The sequence below is a fragment of the Python bivittatus genome, unplaced genomic scaffold, assembly GCF_059951505.1.
Source record: "Python bivittatus isolate LINGU-HERP-01145 unplaced genomic scaffold, Pbiv_v1 ctg000610_np1212, whole genome shotgun sequence".
Classification (NCBI taxonomy): domain Eukaryota; kingdom Metazoa; phylum Chordata; class Lepidosauria; order Squamata; family Pythonidae; genus Python; species Python bivittatus.
Window position 1 is genome coordinate 141888 of NW_028277088.1, and position 23730 is coordinate 165617.

The 23730-nt window shown below is 60.7% G+C and overlaps 2 protein-coding genes and 1 long non-coding RNA gene across 9 annotated transcripts; 1 reads left to right on the forward strand and 2 right to left on the reverse strand.

The window, feature by feature from the left end:
* The first annotated feature begins 35 nt into the window (after positions 1 to 35).
* LOC148214540 (uncharacterized) lies at positions 36 to 1260 on the forward strand. The gene is made up of 2 exons (XR_015797733.1): positions 36 to 307; positions 1075 to 1260. It is a non-coding gene; the product is annotated as an uncharacterized LOC148214540 (long non-coding RNA).
* A 726-nt stretch (positions 1261 to 1986) lies between these two features.
* On the reverse strand, positions 1987 to 7404 carry REPIN1 (replication initiator 1). The gene is made up of 4 exons (XM_088150037.1): positions 6547 to 7404; positions 5505 to 5634; positions 4358 to 4459; positions 1987 to 3946 (listed from the first exon to the last, which is right to left on the reverse strand). Exons 1-4 carry the CDS (start codon positions 6568 to 6570, stop codon positions 2463 to 2465), a joined length of 1740 nt encoding a protein of 579 aa, XP_088006163.1. The 5' UTR covers positions 6571 to 7404; the 3' UTR covers positions 1987 to 2462.
* A 245-nt stretch (positions 7405 to 7649) lies between these two features.
* LOC103052058 (uncharacterized) lies at positions 7650 to 22575 on the reverse strand. Of its 7 annotated transcripts, none has more exons than XM_088150035.1 (7): positions 22207 to 22351; positions 19233 to 19369; positions 18877 to 18967; positions 18552 to 18661; positions 17853 to 17963; positions 16318 to 16431; positions 7650 to 14657 (listed from the first exon to the last, which is right to left on the reverse strand). In XM_088150035.1, exons 4-7 carry the CDS (start codon positions 18580 to 18582, stop codon positions 13099 to 13101), a joined length of 1815 nt encoding a protein of 604 aa, XP_088006161.1. In that variant the 5' UTR covers positions 18583 to 18661; positions 18877 to 18967; positions 19233 to 19369; positions 22207 to 22351; the 3' UTR covers positions 7650 to 13098. The 7 variants fall into 7 exon arrangements, with proteins under 7 accessions (XP_088006161.1, XP_088006158.1, XP_088006157.1 ...); XM_088150032.1 differs by having other exon boundaries at positions 18552 to 18664; XM_088150031.1 differs by lacking the exons at positions 18877 to 18967; positions 22207 to 22351 and adding an exon at positions 22364 to 22575 and having other exon boundaries at positions 18552 to 18664.
* Positions 22576 to 23730: the final 1155 nt, after the last annotated feature.

Below are 23730 nucleotides of genomic sequence, written 5' to 3' on the forward strand. Positions count from 1 at the left end.
CGGGTCGGCCGGGCAGCGTCCCTGGGCGGAGGCGGCGGCCAATCGCCCGGCGGCCGGGCTGCCCCCCCGCCAGGTGCCGCCTTAACCCCCGCGCTGCCGCAGGGAGAGGCGGGCGGATGGGCGCCTCGCTCTCCGCCGCGGAGCAGGGCGCCCTCGGGGCGTTTCCCGGCGGCCTCCTCGCTGCGCGGGCGCGTCGCGTCGCGTCGTGCCGCGTCTGGGACGCGGGGTTGCTCCGTGGCGGTGGGGGGCTCTCGCCGGAGGCGCGGCTGGGGCCTTCGCGTGGATTTCGTTGCGGCCTAACGCGAAGGTTTGTTCCCCCGGCGTGACGTCATCGAGCCAGGCCAACGGGGGGGCGGGCGACACCCCTCCCCTCCCCTCCGCTGGCGGAGCCGGGCGCTGCGCTGCGCCCTCGGGGTCTCCGGGGCGGGGCGGGGCGGGGGGCCGCGGGCGCCGGGCGAAAGCGCTGGGGAGGCCGCCCGGGGTGACGTCTCCGCCGCACGAGCTGCCCCGGCGGGCGGGCCCGGCCGAGGGCGCTCGCTGCTGCCCGCGCGGCCGCCGGGACCCGGGCGGAAGCCGCCTGTCTGCTGAGAGCGGGGCGCGGCGCCCCGGTACGTAAAGGCCCTTCCGGGGCGCTCTGACGGGCGGCGGCAAGCGGGCCCAGGGGGGCGGGTGCAGCGGGGGTCCCGGGCAGGCTGGGGGCCCCCGAGCAGCCAGTCCGGCTCGGCGTGGCCTGCAGCCGGCTGCGGATGAAGGGCCGTGGCTCCCCAACGTGCAGATGGGGCCGGGCCGGGCCGGGCCGGGCCGGGCCGGGCGGGGGGCGGCCTCGAGCCATTCCCCCCCCGTGCTTCCCAGCGTGTCACCGGGGTCCCTTTGCTGAGAGACCGAGCTTATCCCGCAGTCAGGTTTCCCCCATCAGACGTGCGGTTCTGGGTCCCCGCCCTCGGCCAGCATCTGGCTTCGCGAACCCAGCCAACCGCCGTTCGTCCTTTGCATGAGCCGCGGCACTGAGCCCGCCCGAGCCCGCTGTGCAAATGCAGCCAAGGCCTTCGAGAGTTCATTGCTATCCTTGGGCAGGGCGAGGATAATCGAGAGCAACGCCTGGAACGAGCGAGCTTGATGCAACCGGCTGTAAATCATGGATGGTGCTACGATTCATTTTTACACAACGCTCTTAATCTGGAACCCAACCGCCTCCCATGTTATCGCTCGCCATTGCAAAGATTGTCTTTTTCCTTCTGCAATAAACCATCTACTCGTGGATTTCTAGCACTTCAGTAATTTAGAACTGCCATAGGAAGACAGAGAATGGGGATTCGGTTCACTGAAAACCTCACCTCACCTCTTGTGGTTTCTGCTCCCGTAGAGAGAGATGACCGTTCTGCTGTCCTTCAGGTGGTTTGGCCGAGAAACCTCCGGAAAAGCAAGCACGCTCAGGCTGGGCTTTCAAAATTAACATCTACTGCTTTATTTTTTGAAAAGAGTATACAATAGGAAATCAGTGGAGACACAAACTAATTTGTGGGTCTCCAGAGCAGGGCTGCACCCAGGAAGGACGCTGCTGTCTGCCGACGTCAGGAATTAGGAGCTCCCAGCCCCGGTTCCTTTTTACAAGACTTTGCCCCAAATTGTCCCAAATTCTACTCTTTCTATAAATAATTAAATAGATTGCAGATGTGTGGATCGGGCAGCCCCGCTTGCATGCAGGGGTGCGGCAGCAGGTGGGCCAAGGGGGGACTGGAAGGCAGCAGCTCTCCCACCAAGACCCAGAGCCCCACCTTATGGGGCTGGGCCAGGAGACCCCTTAGTAAGTCCTCATCTGTCTCCCCAAAGGACAAGCACTAGCAGCCCACCCTTCTTTTTAAGTCCACCATTTCCCCGTAATGCTCACAGGCAGGCAGGTGGCACCGTTGGTGGAATCGGGTCCTCCTCGTGTGCTCTCTTCCCCAAGGGACGTGCCCAGGGGGGCTGGCAAAGGGTTGATGTTGAGGGGGAAGGGATGGGCCAGATCCCTGCCAGGGACCATCACACTCCCCTCTGGCTAGCAGATTTCAGGGTACTCTTTTGCATCCTGGCTCTCATGCCACTTTTGGCAAGTACTTCCCGTGCTCGAGAACAAGGGACGGCCCCAGAGTCTCTCAGAACGCCAGCTAAATCCTACAAACCTGCAATGTCTCCTTTCCAGCCACGTGGCTACCACCTCTCCCCAGCTCTCAGGGACTCCAGGTAACGGTGCCAAGTATTGGGGCCCCTCTAGCCCCCCTTGGAAGAAAAGGAACACTCCTACAGAACTTCCAGGGATTTTCAGGGGATGGGGGACACTCCTTGGAAGCAAGAGGGACTTCTGCACAGCGCAAGGCGCCATGGGCACACCCTGTCCAAGGGCAACGTGGCCGAGAGGGCACAAGGGGTGGGGGGAGAGAAGCAGAAACCCGGCACACCAGCAGCAGCTGAAAGGCCACCCCCTAGTTCGGCTGCTGAATCTGTCGGGGCGGGTAGCCCGAACGGAGCCCCCCCTCTGGCTCTGCCCCAGGGACATTCCTGTGGCTGCGCTGATGGGCCCGCATGTTGGAGCCTTGGCTGAAGACCCGTGGGCACAGCGGACACGCATAGGGCTTCTCCCCCGTGTGCAAGCGCTCGTGCGAGACCAGGTTGGACTTCTGAGAGAAGCGCTTTGGGCACCGGCTGCAGGCGTAGGGTTTCTCCCCAGTGTGGATCCGGATGTGGGCCACCAGGTAGGGCTTGCAACGGAATTGCTTGGCACAGACCGGGCAGACGAAGGGGCGGTCCACCACCAGCTGAGGCTGCGGCGAAGGCAGGACCCCGGGCAGTTGGGGGAGGGGGGTGGTGCCCCGGGCACAGGGCAGGGGGGCCTCGGCAGGCGGGCGGTGCGGCTGGAAGGCCTCCAGGCCGAGGGGGTCCGCCACAGGCCGCTGGCTCTGGAAAGCCTCCCCGTTGAAGGCCTCGAGGGGGTGGGGGCTGCCCTGGGGAAGAGGCTCCCGCGAGTGGATCTTCTGGTGGGAGATGAGGTTGGGCTTGTGGCGGAAGCTCTTGCCGCACTGGGCGCAGACGTAGGGCTTCTCCCCGGTGTGAATGTGCTGGTGGGAGGCCAGGTAAGCCTTGCTGCCGAAGGACTTGCCGCACTCCTGGCACTGGTAGCGCCGCTCGCCCGTGTGGACTTGCCGGTGGGCCAGCAGGTTGGGCTTGTGCCGGAAGCTCTTTCCGCACTGGGCACAGGCGTACGGCCGGTCGCTGGCCAGGTGGGCCAGCGCCTCCGCCTTGGGCACCGAGCCAGCGATGCCCTCTGCGGCCATGTGAGCCATCTGGTGGGTGACCAGCTCCTCCCAGCCGTGGAAGCTCCACCCGCACTGGTCGCAGATGAACTCCCCGTTGCCAGGCAGGCCGGGTGCCTGGTGCCCCGGCAGGGGCTGGGGCCCATACCCAAGGGCCCAAGGATTGAAGCTGGGTGCCGGAGGGCCCTGCTGGTGCAAGGCCATCTCAGGCCAGAAGGGCAGCGTGCCCTCCCCCTGGCTGCTGGGGAAGGGGCTGGCACTGGTGCCCATCTCACCCTCTTGGGGCACTGCCAGTTCTGGGGCATGCGGGGAACGTCCAGCTGCCTGGGGTCCGATCCGGGGCCACTTTCGGACATGCAGGCGCCGGTGGGCGGTCAAGGCGATGCGGCCCAGGAAGCTCCGCCGGCACTTGGGGCACTTGTACGGCTTCTCTCTTTTCCGAGCCCCGGCCTTCTGCTTCGTGGCACCCTCCCCAGGGCCTCGGCCTTGCCCTGCTGCAGGTGGCGGCCTTCCTCCAGCCTGAGAAACCGGCCTCTTGGGCTTCTTCGCCGGAGTCCGGGAATGGCGCGGGCGGGTCTTCTTCAGCTGGTCAGAGCCACCTTGGCCGCCCTCTTGCGGGCCCTCGGCGCCCTTTGCCTCCTGCTCCTCTCTCACAGCTGCAGAGACAACGCCCAGAAAGACTGAACCCAAGGATGCCCAGGGAGGGTCTGACAGAGACAACCCGCAACCCGGCCTGAGATTTCCCCCCATTTCTCCCTCTGCAGTTGCTTCCTGGGTGCGCTTCCACCACCCCAACAGAAACCCCCACTGTGCTGGCTTTGGGATTCCCCGGCACAAAGGCCAGAGGGGACATTTCTCCTTTGCCTCCCTGGCCCCACAGGCCCCTTTTGCCTCCCACTTCCTGGGCACTCTTCCCAAGCAAACTCCGGCTTTCCCTCTGGTATCCCAGGAGAAAGGAGCGTATCCAGGGCAAGAGGGGTGCAGAGTCACAATCCGACACCTCTGAGCCCGTACAGAGTCAAAAAAAGATGGGCTTGCCCCAAATTCTCTGGCTGGAACCCCCTTACCTGGGGAGTCCCCGTCCTGCCCTGGGTGTGGCCTGGCCCCGGTCCGGGGTACCTCTCCTCGTGCCAGCTGGGAGAGAAGCTCAGGGATGGACAGCAGACATTCTGTGAGGGACAGAAGCAGAGCCACGAGTTGGGGGCAAAGGAGCAGCGACGTCCCCCACCCCTTTCTGGCCGTCCTGATGTTGCCTTTGGGGCAAGGCTCTGATGGTCCGGTGCCAGACCACGAGGTCTGCGGCACTGCCCAGGGTGTCCTGCCAGCCCTGGCCCTTCCTGTGCTCCAAGAGGCGCCCCAGGATCGCTGACAAGCAGCCACGTTAGCCAAAGAGGCTGAGGTGCCCTTCTGGCTCTCTGGATCTGATGCTGCAGAGAACCACGGAGAGGACTCGGGCGAAATCAGATGGCGATGGCTGCAAAAATGTGCTTTAAGCCCAGGAAACAAAGAAAACTTTAGAAAGAAGCTCAGCCTGACCCCACCGGCTCCCTGGAGGCAAGAGGGAGAGAGAGGAAAATGCTGCTCGGCCTTCAAGACTCTGTTCCTACAGCCTCTATCAATAAAGGAGGGTTCCGTCAAACTCGTGGATGTTTCCTGGCCTGGCCTACCTCGAAGGGCTGGCAGATACGCCCGGACAACTGGGGGTTGCCTGTACAACAGGGTGGCTCAACCCACCCAGGGGCATCCTGCCCTCCCTGCACTGCTTCTCCATGAGCCCTGCACTGAACAACCTGCTCGGCCATCTGTTTCGTCGAGCCAGTCACCGACAGCCCAGGACCCTGCAGGCGTGCTGGCCTGCAACTCCCATCAGCCTTGCCCGGGGAAGGAGACTGTAGTCCTGCACTTCTGGAAGGTGCCAAGCTGGGGAAAGCTGCCCTGGATGGGGTCGACTCGTGCCCTTCTGGGAAAAAGGGGGGCGCCTCTCCCTGCTGAAGGCCAGGAAGGGCCAAGAGAGCGGCGGGGGGACTGCGCACGGTTAGGGTCTCTCTGAGTCTCCGTCCACTTGGGTTCCTCACCGCCCCTTCCGGAGGGCCTGGGTGGGTGCTCGCACCACACTCCAAAGGTTTCAAAGCCTGACGTTCCCGGGCGACAAAGGAGGCCCTTCGGCAGCCCCAGACGCCCCACCGGGCAAGGAGACGCCAGCGCAGACTTTACCCAGCGAAGAGACCAGCTCGTAATTCTCCGCCATGACGTCTCGGTACAGATCCTTCTGCCACTCCGTCAGCTCTGCCCACTCCTCGGCCGAGAAGCAGACCGCCACGTCCACGAAGGCCGCGGCGGGCACCTGCGAGAAGGACGGCCCCGGTGAGGCGAGGAGGACGAGGAGGACGAAGAGGAGCCGGGTGCCCCGCGCCGGTGCGCCCCGGCCAGCCAAGCTGAGCGAGAGCGCGCCCCGCGGGGCCCACAGGGCTGCATCCCGAGCGCCCGCGGAGCTCGGCGGCGAGGACCGGACCCGAGGGGCGAACGGCAGCGCCGGAAACAGAGGCCGCCGCGGGGGCCGCCCGGCTGCGCCTTCCCCGCCGGGCAGGCCGGATTCCGGGGCGCTCCACGCCGCGCTCCGGGCGAAATTCGTCCGTTGGAAAAGACGCGGCCGGCTCCTCCTGCTGCTCTGGGGCTCGCCGGGGAAGCCGTGTCCGCGCCTCCGGAAAGCCGCCCGCGGGCCCCGCGAGCCCGGCCGCGGCTGCGCGGGGCGCCTCCCGGCTTCTCCCCTCCGGGCGCCTTCGGGAGGCTGCTTCGCCCGCGCCAGCCTTCTGCGGTTCCGAGCGGGCGGGACCGCAGCGCCCATCATCCCCGCCCAGCAGCCCGGGGCGAGCGCCCCGGCCGGCCCGAGGGGTCCCGGCTCGGAGGGGAGCCCCTCTGCGGCGCGCCCGGGAGCCCGCGGGCAGCCTCCTCCCCGCGCCCCGCCGGCCGGGAAGGGGCTCCCGGGAGGGCCGCGCCCCGCGGACGCCGCGCCAGGGTCGGGGCCGCTCCCCGGGCACCTGCCCCCGCCGCGCCCGCGCCCCCCGCCGCCCAGCCGAGCGCCCGCCCCGCGGGTCCGCGCCGGGCTTGCGCAGGAGCCCCGGGGGCAGGGCGGGGGTCCCGCGGCCCCCCCAGGCTCCCCGGAAGGGCCGCCAAACAATGGGGGGGAGCGCAGCGGAGCGGAGGGGGCGGCCCCCGAGCTCGGCCGCGGGGGCCGCGCGTCGCCGGCGCGGCCTACCTGCGCGGGGCTTCCTCCGGCCATCTCCGTGCGGCTCGCCGGGCGGGCGCCCCTCCTGCCCGCAGGCCACCGCAGCGCCGGGCGTCGGGGCGCCGCGCCTGCTGCCGCTGCCGCGGGCGGCCTCGCTGTCAGCGCGCCGGCTGCTCTTTTGTTAGCCTGCAAGATTTACACTCGACGCGGCGGCGGCGGCGGCGGCAACAGCTGCACGCCGGGAACTGTAGTTCCGCGCCCGCGCGGCGCAGGAGGCCGGGCCAGCCGCCCCCGCCCCGCCCCGCCCCGCCCCGCGCCCTGAGGCCGAGCCCTGCGGCGGGGGTCGGCGGCCCGCGCCCCTGCCCCTGCCCCTCTGGCGCCTCGGGGCGAAGACGCGGAGCGCGGCCCGGGGCGGCGGCGGCGGCGCGCCCACCCCTGCGAAGCCGCGGCCGCCTCCTTCCGGGCAGCGCAGGCCGGTCGACGGGTGGGGGGGCGCGCGGCCGCTCAGTCCTCCGGCGGGGATCCCGCGGGCCTGGCGGCTTTGAGAAAAGCCCCCGAAAGTTCGCAAAAACGGCGCCGGGCGGGACGCAGGTGCGCGGCATGCCGGCCTCGCTCCCTTCGACGCGGCGCTGCCCGCGCCGGAGATGCGCCGCCGACGGGCGCCTCTGCTGGGAACGCGCTCCGCGTCCGGGCGCCGGCGAGGCTCTCCCGGGCGGCGCAGGATCCGAGCGCTCGCCCGGCTTTGGAGCAGGCTCCTCCCCCGAGGGCTGCCCGGAAGGGGCCCAGCCGACCGCTCTGGCCCGCGGAGACGGGAGCCGCGTCCCGCGTTGGGTTCCACCTCCACGATCCTTCTCGGGGCAGCTTTTCACAGGCGGCCTGCTGGACGTCCTGGGACTGTGAACCGGGGAGGGGCGGAGAGGGGAGCCCCTCCCCGGGGAGATCCGCGGCCAGAAGCCCGTCTTCCCTCTGGGCTGCTACGGCGTTAAACCAGGGCAAGGGCTCCCGGGGGCGCACAGGACCCCCCAATTAGTGTGGGTGATGCAGGCTGGCTGTGGCCCTGGAGGACCCTACTTTTTCCTGCTGCTGCGGCCAAATGCCTTCCCTTGGAAGGAACGCCTCTCCCCTTCCAAGCACACACACCCCACAACTGTAAGAAAGCGTTTATTGCAAATAATCATAGCTCAGAAAATAATAAACATAATTATTATTATAATAATAATACATCTGGAATAGCCCTACGGGGCCAGTCTGGGTTAATGGGGATGAAGTTACCAACGTGTCTTTAGGAGGCAGTTCACGGAAAGGATGCAAGCATGGGGAGGACGTGGGGAGCCTCCTGGCGTCAGGACCGGCGTTTTCCCCCAAGGGGGCTTACTGGGGCAGCAGTCTCTTCGCTCCGGCCTCTTGCCTGACCACCTCCTTCCCTCAGCAGCTGTACCTCCGTTCAAGGTGACCCAAACACGGCCAGATACAAGCCCGCCCGGCAAGTAATCTTCGGGCCACGAATGGCCCCAGCAGGAGGAGAGGGTGGAAGGGGAAAAGATTCCCCCGATTCGTTAACGGGATCCTGATGGCTCAGAGCAATGCCAATGCAACAAGAGGGTCCAGCGTGAACAAATGTGTCAGCACACAACAGGCGATGTATTTGTGTTTCACTGTGGTAACAGTAAGACAGTGCATTTCCCCAAAGGCGAATGAACGAACAAGAGACATGGCTAAGGGAAGCCACCATGCACAGAGGCCCTAAATGCTGCTGGGCTGGGGCACGGACAACAGAAATGGCAACCGCTGCATGCTCGGGGTGCAAGCAACCAACCGGCCGCTCCCTCCTGGGGACAGGATGCGAGACCCTGGTCGGATCCAGCAGGGGACCAAGGATGTCCTTAAATCCCACACCAGCGCCTCACGGTGCAGCTCGACCAGCATCCAACACGCCCGATCCAGGAAGCAGAGCTGGGAGACTTCTGCCATCCCAGCTGACCACTGACCTTTCCAAATCCTGCCAGCCTCACACCACTCCCAAGGATCATTGGGGTCCTCTCCCCTGCGGCTCGCATCAAGCGGGGGGCTCCTCTAAATAACAGCCTCTTTTGGGACGGAAAGCGCATGCTGAAGTTACTCTTCCAGAAGAATGGGGTGCGCCTGGATTTACGGAGCCTTCGATCCCTCAGAATGCAGCTTCGTCAAGGTGCAAAAAATCCTGTTTGAGCCCGTTTAGGTGGATCACAAATAAGTCCCTCAGAACCCTCAAGGACCCACTGGGCACAGCCATCGCTTCCAATGGGGCCAGTTTTAGCTGGATTGGGGCCGCGGTTAGAGTTCAGAGGTTTTCAGGGCTGGGAGCCGTGGCTGTTAAGCAGCTCTGTGAAGGTGCATGTCTGCAGCACAGGCAGGCAAAAGCTGGGGGAACACAGGGCCCTCCCCCACACATGGCTTCCATCTGGCCCTTCCCCACCTGGAGCATCTCCCTGTCAAGCTACTGGACTCCCAAGAGACCAGCAAGGATGGCTGTACTTGTGGCTGATGTTTATTGGAGCATCTCTGGGCTCCTCTTCAGAACAGCGGCTGGCCAAGCACCAGAGGCTGTTACAGTCCCAGCAGCAGCAGCCGTGTTCACTCCTAACAAAAATGCAGGGTCTTCATAGACCCCCAGCAGCCAAAAGTCAGCATTCAGGAGTTTGCTGTATCGCAGGCAGAGGTTTTGCCTTTGCACACCTAAAGGGGTAATCTTGCAGATACACCTTTGAGAGGATGAGTCACGGCCACCGGAGCAAGGTGTGCAGCGCGATCCTGCTGCTACTGTAAACACAGACAAGAGTCAGTCACAACAGCACAGGCAATGTGGGCCCCAGAGGTGGCTGAAACACAGAGGACCCTCAGAAACGGGGGAGCTACAAACCTCAACAAGCTGATGTACCCCACGCAGCAGAAGCCAAGCAGGGGCCCTGCACCTGCCCTCCTGGCACCCCGAGGAATAAAGGGCAGCAGGCAGCTGTTTCTGCATGGCACCAACTAGTCTCCTGACCCAGCCACGGTTTAAAGGAATGGAGCTAATAGGGAGCTAACCATTCCCCAACTTTCTCACTCACCCCTTTCACCTCCAACACTGAGAAAGGAAGAAGGAAGGCCGGAAGGAAGGAAGGAAAAATTCAGAGGTCCACCCAGCAGTCCCAGGGCAGGGCTGCCCACCCATCCTAGCCTTACCAAACCTGGACGACAGGCAAAGATCAAATGCACTTCTGAAAGCTGTTTTCAGAGTGAGCAACTCACAGAACCAAAGGCACTGATTGCAGAGGGAGCAAAAGTGGAGATAAGGCTCTTCTCCAGGGAAAGGGAGTTCTCTCTAGGGCCAGGAGTCCAAGATCTAGGAGGGCCAAGCGCACCGGCTGCTGGGTCTCTGAGCTCCTGCCACACAGCCACAGCCGTCGCCGTGGAAGGAGGCATGCAACCTGGGTTGGGGGGCAGCCGCAGGGCCACACCACAGCTTCCCAGGCCGAAGGAGGGAGCAGCACAGCTCAGCTGCCTTGACTTGGTTGCTCCCCTCCTCCTGGCAAAACAATCTGCAGGCTTTAAAAGGTGGCGGCGGCTGTGGCAGCATGTCAATTCACCAGAGCTGCTGTTTCCCCTCCTGACTCCAAGCGGGGGCTCCCAAACAGGCTACGAGCGAGAGAAGAGCGCCAGTGCAGCACCTTCCCAATTACGTCTCCCTTTCCCATCACACAGAGGGCAGCTGCAAATGCAGAGCCCCTCGCTTTCTGCTTACCCAAAGGAAGAGAGGGCGGGCGCAGGGCCTTCTTCTGCCCACCACGCCGCACCTCCCCATTCAGAGCTGGCCCTCCCTGTGCCCGGGCTCCGGACCACTCCCTGTAGTCCCGTTCTAGAAGAGGAAGCCGTGCCAAGGCCCACAAGGCATTTCCGTGTTTGCCACTCAAAGCAAGCAGCCCTTTCGCCCACAGCGCTTGCCAAAAGGATGGGGATGACAACACAAAGCCCTGTAGGGAAGACCGGGAGCAGGCAGCCCCAGCTCTCCAGGAAGCAGCTGACCTGGCTGACCTTTACAGGGAAAGCGACTGACCACAGCTCTTGCTTTTCCTCCATGCACCAATCATCAATCCTGGGGGTTTTGCGGGGGGGGGGGCGCTATTTGCAGATTATTATTCTTATTTAAGCAATTTATATGGCCGCCCAACTCCTTCCCAGCAACTCTGGGCGGCTTACAGGAATACAAGTCCCAAATGCACAGGGAGAGCCTGTCTTTTCCTCAGCTGCGAGCCAAGCCCTCCACAGGCTTTCAGACCAGCGCAGGGCTCCGCCGCGTGATCACTAGCTAAAGCAACAAGGGATTTTCCAACCCCCGGGGTCTTTATCTTGGGAAATCTTGGGATGCAATGATGGGAAAGCCCCTAGTTAGAATTCTCACCCCCCACCAGGAAAGGGCACCATATGAAGAACCCTCCTCACTAGAGTGCTGGATTCCTTCCCTCCCCCGCCCCAAAACATAGCAGCCAGTGGGAGGCAGCTATCCACCCATCCTTCCCTGCCTGGCACTGTGCCAATCAAAAGTTCCTGCCCCCCCCATGCATGAGGCTGCCACACACTCTGCATACCCATATCTGGACCCAACTGGCCCTCCCTCCCCAGAGCTGTATCTTTTGTACTCTTGTCTCATTCCTTGGCATTAGGCCTCCGGGTTCTCTGCCCATTCCTCAGATATAATTAATGCCACATCTGCCCCAACATCTTTCTAAGACCTAACTCAACTGGCACCAAAGCTATGCAAGATGCCCAGAGGAGGTGCGCTGGGGGAGGGGGCAGAATCCTCACCCCCACCCCTTGCTGCTTCTCATCCCCTGCAGACCTCTGGAGGCTGTCAACATTTCTTCTCATCCTTCCTCCTCCTCCACCCCCCTGTCCCAAGCCAGGGCACTCAATCTACTCCATACGGTTGACCACCTTCCCACCGCCCCTCGTGAAAGGAGCCCCTTTTCCTCCCAGGCAGGATTGACAGCTTAAGGCACAGACTCCCCACGTTCCGCCGGGGGGCTTTTGCTCCTCCAGCAAAGGTGCGCAGGCCCTGTGCCAGCGCAGGGTGGAGTTCTCCAGGGACCCAGCCTCACAGCAGCAGCAGCTCCAGCTGGAGCCAAGTGGGGGGCTCCAGGGGCCTACAGCTAGTTGGGTCATTCATAAAGTGCTTCTGCGTCTTTCCGCTCCCTCCCCTCCCCCCCCCACGGAGCCCTTGTGAAAGGACCACCACAGCCTTCCAGCCCCACCACAAACCAGGCTCTTTGGTCACGGCCTCCTGCAAATTTCAGGCATTTCTAATCCAGCGGCTGGACGAGGAGGGAGGGGGCTTCTGCCTCTCCCCTTTGGGGCAGCCCCACATTACATCTGCACAGAGCTAACTCCTCGGGCAGGTACTTCGAGCTAAAGGAACAACGTGGCTTTCCTTGCCTTGAGTCCCAGGTAGGGCAGGCAGGGCAAGAGGAGGACCTTCTGCTTGGAGGCCATGCTCTCCCCCCACACCCATCTCCCGAGGTCTTTTTCCCTCACACCATTCCAATTCGCACGCAAACGGAGGGCAAAATCCCTCCCCACCCCAAGGCTCCCGGCTCTGCCCCATCCCTGATGGATCCAAAGGGGAGCAAGACTGCAGGGGAGTCGCAAGGCTTGTTCGCCACATGCCCGGGCGCTGGTCCAGTTCTCCCTCCCCAGCAAAGTTCAGCCATCCACAGGTTCTGCAGCAGCTCTAATCTGATCCCAACAGTGCATTCCTTTAACAAGCTTTTTTTCTTGCAGGTAGAGAAAGGGGGCCAGATTCTTCGGAGTCTCCCCAGTGGCGCTGCAAAGCGGACCGCAACATCTGGCAGAGGCAGGCCAGGCCAGGCCAGGCCAGACCAGGCCCACCCACTTGCCAGTGTGCTGGGAAGCCCCACCTGCCTACAAGGCACCAGCTACAGCCACGCGTCTGCCAAGGGCCACAGAGGGATGTCACCTTCAGCCAAGCACTGGCAAGGACAAGCTTCCAAGGGGGACTTTTCGGTGTGCCCGGAAAACAGCAGGCATGCTGAAGGATGAGCAAGTCTTCTCGTCCAAGAAAGCCAGCCCCTGCTGCCCGGCGCCCCACCTGCAGCTCTGCCAAGTTCTTGGTCTTTCCTTCTTTCATTGAGGAGGCAGATTTCCACTGCACAATGATGTGCCTCCTGGGGAGGATTCTGAGGGCTCCTGGAGAGGTCAATGGCACGGTGGCAAGACAAGGAGGTGGGCACGGCACAGCACGACATGCCCCATGGTGCTGGTCTTCCTGTCACATGCGAGTTTCGGGAGAGGGCGCCCATGCTGGAAGGATGGATTGCCTCCAAGGAGCCCCACAAGAACAGAAATAGTCTTGGCCAGGAGGTGCAGGTACAAAGAGGGTCTGCATGTGTCCCTAGAGCAGGAGGGGGCAGACTGGGGCTTCCCCGTCCACAATACATGCATAAACCCCGCTGTCCACTCCACAGGGCGCTGTCGGTGGGATCCGAGGGGAGTCCAGCCCCACCCAATCTGTGCTCGCACAGTGCCCGTCATTAGGGGGTGGGGAAGTTACCGCAAGGAATCAGGGATCGAACAGAGTCTGGGGTTGGGAGTTGCCGGATGGCTCTGGCCCCCTTGCTGAAGCTGAAGGGTACGGGCCGGGCACGGAATCCCCAGCCAGGCCCGCCCTGGGGCGTCTCTGCTCCCGGGCTGGAGCTGTCCCAGATGCGGCGGGTGAGGAATGACCAAGGAGGCCCTGCCGGCATGGCAGAGGCAGTGAAGCATCTCGCTCGGGGCTTCCACGGCAGCAGGCCGGGGGGCGGCAGCCACACCTTTCGGCTTGGAGGTGATCGGCTGCGGCTGCCCCATGGGAACCACAGAATGCGCGCTGGAGCTGGGAAGCACAGGCAGGCTCAGCCGACGCTGGCAATGAAGCATCTCCGTGTGGGGATCCATCGCTGCTGGCGGGGCACTGAGCTTCGGGCCCTGTTCTGAGCCAGGGGCCACTGCCTGGAGGTGCCCGGTGGGGCCGGCAGTGTGCGGACCAGGGGGAGGGTCTGCAGGAAGACTCTGCCCGTGAGGGCCCCCGTGCTGCCCAGAGGGGGCAGGCCGGTGGACACTGGGAGCAGGGTCTCCAGGGAGATCCGGGCGGGGGGCTGGGGTGGCCCGCTGGGGAGCTGAAGTGGGGTCACCAGGAAGGGCCTGTTGAAGAGCGGGAGCTGCCAAGAGGGTGCTAGTCAGTGGATCCGTCCCCAGCACCTGCCGGTGGGTTCGCTGGTGCGCGCGCAGAGCGGACTCGCCTTTGAAGCGCTTGGGGCAGCAGGTACAGGCATGAGGGCGCTGCTGCGAGTGGGTGCGCTGATGTGCTGCCAGGTTGCCCTTCTGGCTAAATCGCCGCCCGCAGGTGGCGCAGGGAAAGGGCCGCTCGCCCGAGTGGATGCGTCGATGAGTGATGAGGTTGGCCCGCTGGTTGAACCGCTTGCCGCACTCCGTGCAGGGGAAGGGCTTCTCGCCCGTGTGGATGCGCTGGTGGGTGATCAGGTTGGGGCGCTGGCTGAAGCTTTTCCCGCAGACGTTGCAGGGGAAGGGCTTCTCGGTCTGGCGGCTGCCGCGGGGCACGGGGACCTTGGGCTCTGGAGCAATGAGCCCCTCCTGGACCGCGTGGGTGCGCTGGTGGGCCGCCAGGTTCGCCTTCTGGCTGAAGCGCTTCCCACAGCGCAGGCAGGGAAAGGGGCGCTCGCCCGTGTGCACCCGCTGGTGCGTCAGCAGGTTGGGGCGCTGGCGGAAACGCTTGCCACACTCCAGGCATGGGTAGGGCTTCTCGCCGGTGTGGATCCGCCCGTGCGTGATGAGGCCTTGCTTCTGCCGGAAGCACTTTCCACAGACCACGCAGGTGAACGGCCCGGAGCCTAGCCCCTGGGATGGGCGCCCAGGGCCACTGAGGCTTGGCTCACACGAGGCTGCCTCCTCCTTTTTGACCCGGGGCTGGTTTCTCAGCTGGGTGGCGTTGGGGGCCAGGAAGAGCCCTGCCCTGGAACTCTCTGGGAACAGCTGGTAGCGCTCCAAGCTGGCCACAAAGCCCTTCTGGCCACCTTCTTCTTCTTTGATGGCCTTGCTCCGTCCAGCTGCTCCAGAGCAGAAGAAAAGGGGGAGAAATGAAGGTCAGAAGAGCCTGGCTGGCTGATGCTCATCCTCGCTGCTGCTATTAGTTAAGGTTTACCCTGTGCCTTTTGTCCAGAGCATAAAGTGGTTCCTGGCAGCAGGGCGGGGGGAGGGTGGGAGGAGAATTCCCCTTCACTTTGTTCTCTCAGAAACAATGCTGCAAAGCAGGCTGAGTTGAGAAAATGCCCAGCTCAAAATCACTAAATGATTCCCCAATCCTTGCCCATCTTCTCACCACTCTAGATGAGCACTCTGGCTCATCTAAAGGCCTCCAGAGTTTGTAGAAGAAAGTCACAGCCAGACATAAAAGAAGCATCCACTCCCCACTTTTCCCCCTGCAATAAAAAGATTGATCATCTCCAGATCTCAATGCTACATTTTAGGACAAACTAGGATACCTCCAGAAGGTGCCTGGAACACGAGAAAGAGTTAGAGGAGCAGGGTGTGTTTAGCTTGGAGAAAAGAAGATCAAAGCAAAACACGAAGCAATCTTCAGGGGCCCCACAGAAGATGGAAGACTGCTTACGGGAGGGCTACCCCCATTTAATCAGACCTAGCTGTCCTCCTGACACTGAACCAAAACAGTTATCTGTATTTTCGGCAGCTGGAGAGGCCAGGACCAAACTTGGGACTTTAAGCGTGTGAAGTGAGGGCCCCACAGCTTCTCTAACAGAAGGCCCGGAACAACAGGGTGGAAATAGCAGATTTCAGCAAACCATTCCAAGCAAGGCCCTAAGAGAAAATGCCCTCCAACAGTGGAATCATCTCCTTATGGCAGTTCCTTTGCTGGAGACCTTTAAGCCCCATTTGGAAAGCCAGCTCTCAGGCTAGACTAAACTCCCTCTAAGGTCCCTCCCAGGTTAAATCGTAAAGCTGGAAGCTCTACTGAACAGTTGTTGGCCTAATCCTGTGAAAGGGCTCCTCTGCAAACAGAGCATCTCAAGAAAGCAGTCACATCTCCTCCTCTGGGGCTACTCCGGTAATGAAGGCCCTGTGTTCAAAAGAAGCACTAAAGGGCCATAAAGGGACCGACTGCTCCAGACGGAGGTTGAATGGCATCACGTACAGCTTCAGCAAGCCTCCAAATTTAGGGTCAGAGAACTCCAGAGTCTAGTGCCACTGGAAAATTCTGCCATCTCTCCAAGGGCTCAAGAGGATTGCCCCAACTACAAACTTGCTGAGTAGGCCAGGCCGACAGCTGACTGCCCCAAAGCCACACAAAGGGAGCTTCTGTGGCCAAGGGACAGTTGAACTGGGCCTCCCTCAGCCGGCATGGATGCGCAACAGGCTGGGGACAGAGGCTGTGCCGTGTGGCATTAAGGCACGGCGAGCCCCAGGTCTGCCTCTTACGCACCTTGCTGAGAAACCAAGGGTGGCCCTGGGGGATCTTTCGGCCTCTTATCTCAACCAGTGGAAAGAAAGGTCGAGAAGCAAAGATACAGCACATTGTGAATGCCACACGCTCTTGAAATGTGCAAGACAGTGAAACGCTGACACCATGCCACTTTTAAACCACAAGCCGACATCCAGCTTTTACTCTCCCGGCCGAGAGGAACACCAACGAATGACGGCCTCCGCCGTGCTGCGCTGTGCTACAAAGCCAGAGCGCTCCCTGCCCTCCCCTACCTTGGCAGGAGCCTGCACAGAGCTTGCCTTCCTCCAGCTTCTGGCGGTCCGTGACACCAAGTTCCTCCCACCGTTCAATCCAAGATAAGCTCTCAGGCTTAAAGAAACGGTAGCCTGGGGAAAAATCACAAAAGAAGCGGTCAGCTTGTTGATCTTCCAGGAGCTCAGCAGCTGCTACTTGGGCCAACAGGATTTTCTGGAAGGAGAGGAAGAGATGTTTGAGGTGCCTTGTCTTCCAGGTACCTCCAGAAGTCCATGATACAGCCTTTATTTCTGCCTGAGCAAGAGAGGCGCATAGATATTTTTCACAGAGGAGCAGCTGGTCATGTTATCAAACAGAAGCCTCAGTGCAGACAGTGCAAGAGCACAGCAAGAAGAATGGAGATGTTTGGTAGCCTTTCCTTCTTTCAAAGCGGCAGGAATGTACTTGGAGGAAGATAATGATGTGAATTAACTGTTGTTCTTTTATTTCTATGGCTTTAGTTGAGTTTTTATGTAATATTGTACTGTATATTGTACATCGTCGGCTACCTGGGTTATCTCACTCGGACAGAAAGATGAGATGGAAATCAAATGCTACGCCCACCAAATACAGAAACATGAAGTGGATCTTCAACTCACACAGTCACAACCAAACTGAAAAAAGAGGCAGCTTCAACCACGGTACAATTTCTGTTTTCAAAAACAAAAGAAGCAAGTTGGAAAGATTACGTCACTAGCGACACAAGGAGGACCCAGGGCAGCTTCAACTAAAGGCTGAGGCAGGGCAGAATGAAAACCAGGTGACCGTGAGCCGTTTGCCACACAGTACTCCGTCTGCCTTCTTCTTCTCAGCCATGGTGGAAAAAACAATGCGGTTCCATGACTTATTGCCAAACACGTTGGCAACCAATGCTAAGTGTACAAATGTAGAGTTATTAATAAGGTCAACCACCAAAATATAGCTATTAACGTGATGAAATAAAGAGAAACCTGTCCATCGTGCAAACGACACGTAATTTGCAAGCAACATAAAACACCACCATCATTTTCAGACTCCAACAAAAGGAAGAGGAAGGACAATGGGGTCAGTAGCAGCACTTTCACTTGGGGCAGAATTGTGGGATTAGCTCATTTTTAGCCTGAAGGCCTATAGCCTGGAATTCAACTCAACTGAAATAAGTGTGCTGGCATTTTGGGGCAGAAATGCAGTATTTAATTCCACGCCCAGTAACCTCAACAGGGACAAGAAAGCTTTCCAAAAGGGGCAAAAAAAGTCTTCAAGCAGGCGCTGCAGAAAAAAGACGGCCAGTCATCAATGTCTTGCTGTAAGAGATCTCTGCTGAGAGATGGGCCAGGTGCACCGAAGGACCTGCTAAAAACCTCCAAGTCCCAGGACTTGTCATGCAGCCTCAGCTCAAGCCCTACAAGCAGAGTCTGCGTCACTCGGCCAGTAAGAAAACAAGTCCAACTGTTCCCAAGAAAATAAAAATAATGGTGCTCCAAAACCTTCACTAGTACCAATATCTTTGTATGGGATCAGCCCAATTATTTACCTGGACATGGATCTGTTGGAATCCCTCGGCTAGAATCTAGCTGGTCACCAACACACTGCTCTCCAGCACGCTCAATCCGAGACAGGAGATCAGGTTTGAGAACCGGGTAGCCTGAAAAAGATGAGCCTTGCGGGTCACAACTTTGAAAAGGCGGGCGGGCGGGCGGGCAGGCAAGAAAAACATGCTGCTTCTCCCAGCAGTCTGGCAGCTGGCCAAAGGAAGACCCCTCTTCACTGTATCTAAGGAGGAGAGGCACTTCCCTGTCCAGCTGCCCCGTCCCCCTCCGCCCCAACTCTCAAAGGCAGCAGCCCTCATTCTGGTAGGTAATCCCGCCCCAAAGCCACTTCTGCCCTTTGGCGGGACAGCCACACTGAAGCAACTCCTAGATTCTTTTGCAGGCTGTTGCAGAATGCGGTGGGCCTCTGCTGTCCCAGGGGTAAACCTAGAACACCCAGGGTGTATTTGGCAGTGCCAGTTTAGCAGAGAACACTCGCCCTCTGAGCCCAGCATCTGAAGCTCTTCACTGAAACCTGCCACATTCTTCCATTCCCGAGGAAGACCAATCCCTTGAGAATGGCCAGGGTTAGCCACTGGCTCCAATTCACTGCACAGAAGCCCAAAAAACATTCCATACCCGCACCTCTGCACCTACTTTCCCCCAGGAACTGCCGCATCCAAACCCCAAAGGCAGGATCTTACCCAGTGAAGTGACCAGCTCGTAGTTCTCCATCACAACATCCACAAACCCCTTGCGGATTCTCTCTTAGCTCCTTGAGGAAGACGTGGATCAGGACCAGCTCAAATGTTACCTGCTAGGAAAAACCTGGCACGTCAACATTTTTCTGCTCAGACAAACCTGACCTAGGAACTACAACACCCAGCTTAGTAAGACTACAAGCTGCCTCCAGCCACTCAAGCTCATCCCTGTCTACCCTTGCAGGTCACAAGGGCTCAGACAAATTTTTCCCAGCTCTGCGTGGAGAGAGGAAACCTAGATAATTCAGTGTATAAAGCAGGTATTCACCTGTGAGAAAGAGTCTTTAATCCACCCTCTACAAGACAGATACAGCTCAAACCTACAGCGTTATAAGACCAAGAAAGAGGATATGCAGCACCTGTAATCAAACAGCTGCTATTAGACTGGGGCTCAGAGCTCACTTCTGGTTCCTGTTTGAAAGCTGCAGGATCACTGCAGGTGATATTCACCCACTTTCCCCAGCAGGACCATCTCCGCTGCAGGACTGGTCAGTGTCACTTGGCTGAGCTCAAGAGGGGAACAAGGAAAGGTCAGTCCAATAGCATTTGGACTGCTCACCCCCTGCAGGCCAACAGCAAGGAGAGGAAACGCCTGAGGCCTGCAGCAAAAAGCCCTCCCCTTACCTGGGCAGTATCGCCAATATGCGTTTGCTGGGAGAGTTTTCCAGGAACTGGAGGGCATCTTTCATCACAGCATGGAGTCTCTGACCACAGGGACCATTCTTCAGTCAATTTATTTTTGCTGCACTTTCTGAAAGTCCCTGCATAAATCAGGAAAAAAGGAGAAATGAACTAGAAGGGAGGGGGGTAATGAAATCTGATCCTTCTGAGGGAGGTGATTTCATTCTGTCCCTGAGCAAACCTTGCTTGCTTGTTCTACATGGAGAACATTTTTCATTTCTGTACCAAAAGCTGAAGCCTGTCAAGGAATGCACCCTCCAACAGCTCTTGCATAAACTGCAGGACCGAAATTGGCCCACTCAAGGCATTTTTCACAAATTCTGTTCTGCACGAATGGAGAGAGAAAAAAGGCACAAGGCTTCTTTTGGCACTTGCAGCCATATTGGGATCTTGAGCTACAAAGAAACGGCCACGGAGGGAGCCAGACTATCATCCCAGCATACATTTCGGAAAAAAACAATGAATGGGTAAGGAGCACAGGGCAGAGGTTCAACGAGTAATGCCCCATGTTAAAAACACAACCGCCACTCAGCAGAGAGAAAACGGATGAGGTGGGCAGCTCCACCAATGCAACCCAAGGCCTGCTCCAGCTAGTTTACTCCCCTACCCAACCCCCCCCAAAAGGAGATTCACCACCAACTGGCCTTCAACAACAAGACAGTGGGAGGTAATTCATTTCTTTCTTTATTTCTTGTCTTTCTATCAACAAGTGGTGCTCAGAACATCTCACAATACAATGAAACAAAACTGTCAAAAAATCAGTATTAAAATGTATTAATAACAGACTCAGTACCAATCCAGCAAACCAGCTTGTACATCACAGCCCTGTTCAACATAAGCATTTTTGTCCATGAGCAAAGCTTACGAGAGAGAACACCTTGGGTTTGGGGGCTGGGACTAGTCAAGGTAATACCAGCATTTGTTCCTTTTCTTAACTGGCCTGTTCCGTCCTCCCACAAGGCCAGCTGCGAGGAATGTTTCCAACGCTTAGATACAGTATTAGCTAAGTATTCTGTAACTGCGGAGTAAAGAAGCAAGCAGCTCTCTCCTAGGATGAGTAATGAACTTACGGGAGTCAGTGCCACAAGATTTAGTAGGGACAAGATTTAAAAGGGGACTGGATGCATTCATGGGACAACACTGCTGATCAACTCAGAACTGTGTCACCCTACTGATTTCAGGATCTCCATCTTCAGAGTCAATAGCACGCGAAGGGGGAGTTGCAGCTTTGCACCCCTGAGATGCTGACAGGGAACCAGGGTATCATGGTGTTTTGTTTTTTCCCTGGACATTTGGATGGTTTGTGTGTGTGTGTGTGTGTGTGTGTTTTATTGTATTTCTTTATTGTATTTCATTATAATATTGTATATTGTTGTATTTTATTGCATGTTTTATTGTATTTTAATCTGTATTTATTGTGGTTTTATTGTAAACTGCCCAGAGTCACTCTCTGAGTGAGATGGGCATGACTAAATTTGAAATACAAATACATATAACTATTTTTACTGTGCATTTTGTAAGCCACCCAGGGTAATGACAGCTGGGGGCAGCCTATACATTTAAAAAAACAAATAGGGAAACAGAAGCACGACCCAGCCGGAGGGCACCAGGTTGAACACTATTCTCCTCATGTTCAGCCTGTGGGCTTCCAGTAAGCATCTGGTGGGACGGCACAGACGCCACATCTGATGGACTCAAGTCTACAACTGTGCTGCAAAGACATTTATTCCCCTTGGCCCGAACGGGAGATCCCCGCCCTTTTCCCTCTCCTCGCCATCCTCTCAGAAGGGCTTACATTAATTCACGTCAGGGTCGTGTCAGGGACGGCAGGGACGGAACTGGAGTCCCGCTCCCAAGGCTCAGCGTCCCGAGATCCGTTTTCCGTTTATGCTATGGGAGCTCTTAGCTTTGAAGGCCGCTCTTTCCAACCCGCGGGCTAACTCAGGCAAACGCGAGGCGCCCAGGAGGAAACAGTCAACTCTCAGGCTGAGGACGGCTCCGAATCCGCTTCCCGCGTCAGGCCCAGCCCTGCTCCAGGACCGCGGCGGCGGCGGCGGCAGCAGGCCCTTGCCAGATCTCTGCCGCGCGCCCACACGTCCCCCGAGCGACGGCCGGGGGCGGCCCGGACTCTGTCCTGCGGGCGCCCAGCTGCCGCAGAGGAAGCCAGGCGCGGGCGGGCGCGCTGGAGCGGCGCTCGTCCCCAGCCGCTGCGGGTTCCGACGGCCGCGCAGCACAGCGCGTCCAGGAGCCCACGGCCGCCAAGCCCCTGCCAATCTCCACGTGTCTCCTCCGGCAGCCAGTGCCTGAGCGAACCGCTGCTGGCCCGCCGCCTTCCTCGGGAAGAACCGCGCCGGCCGGCCGGCCGGCCAGCCCGGGAGCCCGCCGCGCCCCGGCTCGCCGCTCGGCGCCCGCGGAGGGCTGCCCGGGGGCCGGCCGCGCTCGGAGCGCGTCTCCCGCGGGACGCCGCCGGGGCCGAGGCAGGAGGGCCGCCGGGCGCCGCTTCGCAGGGCGGGGGAGGGCCGCGAGGAGGGGAGGCGCTGTTGCAGGGCCGGGCCGCGCCAGCGGCCCCCCGGTCCCCCCACCTCACGCTGGGCGAAGGGGCGGGGAGGAGGGCCGCCGCCGCCCGAGCCAGGCGAAGGCGAAGCCGCCCCGCCTGCCTCAGCGGGCCGGAGCGCAGCACGGGCGACCTCCCGGGTCCCCCCGCGGGCCCCGGGACGGGACGGGCAGCGCAGGCCGCCGCCCCCGGTCCTTCCCCGCCCCGCTCGCCCGGCCTCCGCCTGGGGAGGAGCGCGCTTCCTGCCCGCGGCGCCCGCCGCCCCTCGGCTCGGCCGCCGCTGCCCTCCCGCCCGACGCGGAGGCCTCCCTCCTCCTCCTCCTCCTCCTCCTCCCGCGCGCGGCGGCCCCGGCGCCCCCTCACCTGCGGAGCGGCCCGGCGGCGGCCACGTCGAGCTGGCGCAGGAGGCCCGTCCGAGCCGCGTCCATCTGCGGGAAAGGCGCCGCTCCCTCAGGCCTCCCCGCCCGCCACGTGGGACCCCGTTCCCCGCTCGGGCGCCCCCGGACCCCGCCCCGCTCACCAGGCCGCGCGGTGACCCCCTGACCCGGCGGGCGGTGTCGCCATAGCAACACCGCGACGGTCCCGGCCGTGGCGGACGCGCCGCGCGTCACCGTCGCATCATCGGCGAGACCGGTGACCTCACGCGGTGACGTCACACGGCCGCGCGCGGCCAAAGGGGCGAGGCTCTTTTTCTGCCCCTCGCCTGCCACGCTTTTTTTTTTTATGAACAGAAAGACCCGTATGAAGGAACCGGAAACGGCGGCGCTTCGCATCCCCGCTCGCTGACGCATTTCCCCTTTATTCCCTTTCTGTCTTTTCCTGCGCGCGCATCTGCCCGTCCGGCCTAGCGGAATCCCCCGCACAGCACGACGGGAAAGAGAGTTCTCGTTGCCGCAGTCCCTTCCCCGGCTCCGTCATCCGAGAGAAACCTCGCGAGAAATGCCTACCAGGTCCCGCCGTATCTTTTCTGCCCTCCCCGAGAGGCTTTTCCTCGCTTCGTTCTATGGGAACTGTAGTTCGGCGCTAAATGCTGTCGGCTTCCTAGAGAAGGCTTTTCCAATCTGGCGCCCCGGTGCCTTGGATTACAGCCCCCATAGTTCCCAGTCAGCCAGCGTGGTGGGGAATTGTGGGCTCTGTAATCCAAACTCCCTGGAGGCTGCTACACGAATCTCAGCCGTGCCCCTGCCCGCTTGTGCTTAGCGCAGTGCTCTCGAGCCTTTAAGATGGGTGGACTTCAACTCCCAGAATTCCCTACTGGGGGATTCTTGGATTCTGGGAGATGAAGTCCGCACATGCTGGCTGGGGGATTCTGGGAGATGGAGTCCACCCATCTTAAAGGCTCCGAGATCGAGAAACGCTGGTTTGGGGCCGTCCGTCCCCCGTGAGGATGGAGCCTGCAGCGCTAACGAGGCATCGGGGACCCGCAGATCGCTCGGGGGCCAACCCGGGCTGCGCGGCGCCCCCCTCTCGCGGCTTCCCCTTCCGTGGCTCGCAGGCGTCGCCTCCGCAGCTTCGCCGCCGGCGGGCGGGCCGCGACCGGCCGGCGGCCTCCCGCAGGAAAGCGTTGCCCCGTGCTGGGAGCCCCTCGGGAAAGGAAGGGGGCCGACGCGCTGGGCTCGGCCCCTTCCCCGCGCCCCTGTGCCAGCGGGTCTGCGGTGGTGCGTGCGGAGACGGGGGACGGGGCCGCGCGAAGAGCCGCCCGCAGCTCAGCTTCGCTTGGACAAGGAAGGCTCCCGGCGCGGAAGAGGCGCGCTGGCGAGCGCGAGGGGCCAGGAGCTGCCTGCCCCGGAGCCGCGGGGGCGTCTGGCAAGGGGCTGGGGCTGAGCGGCCCCAGGGTGGGCGCTCCCCGGCGGTCCTGCAGGAGCTGTTTCTCGGGACGGGCTGATG

Coding starts and splice junctions, on each gene's coding strand:
- REPIN1 (XM_088150037.1), bottom strand. CDS start 6,570: ATGGCCGGAGGAAGCCCCGCGCAG. Junction 5,635..6,546: donor CCGGAGGAAGCCCCGCGCAG/GTAGGCCGCGCC, acceptor TCCTTCTCGCAG/GTGCCCGCCGCGGCCTTCGT. Junction 3,947..4,357: donor GCAGGACGGGGACTCCCCAG/GTAAGGGGGTTC, acceptor TTGTCTCTGCAG/CTGTGAGAGAGGAGCAGGAG.
- LOC103052058 (XM_088150031.1), bottom strand. CDS start 18,582: ATGGAGAACTACGAGCTGGTCACTTCACTGG. Junction 17,964..18,551: donor CGAGCTGGTCACTTCACTGG/GTAAGATCCTGC, acceptor CATCTTTTTCAG/GCTACCCGGTTCTCAAACCT. Junction 16,432..17,852: donor TCCAACAGATCCATGTCCAG/GTAAATAATTGG, acceptor ATTTTTCCCCAG/GCTACCGTTTCTTTAAGCCT.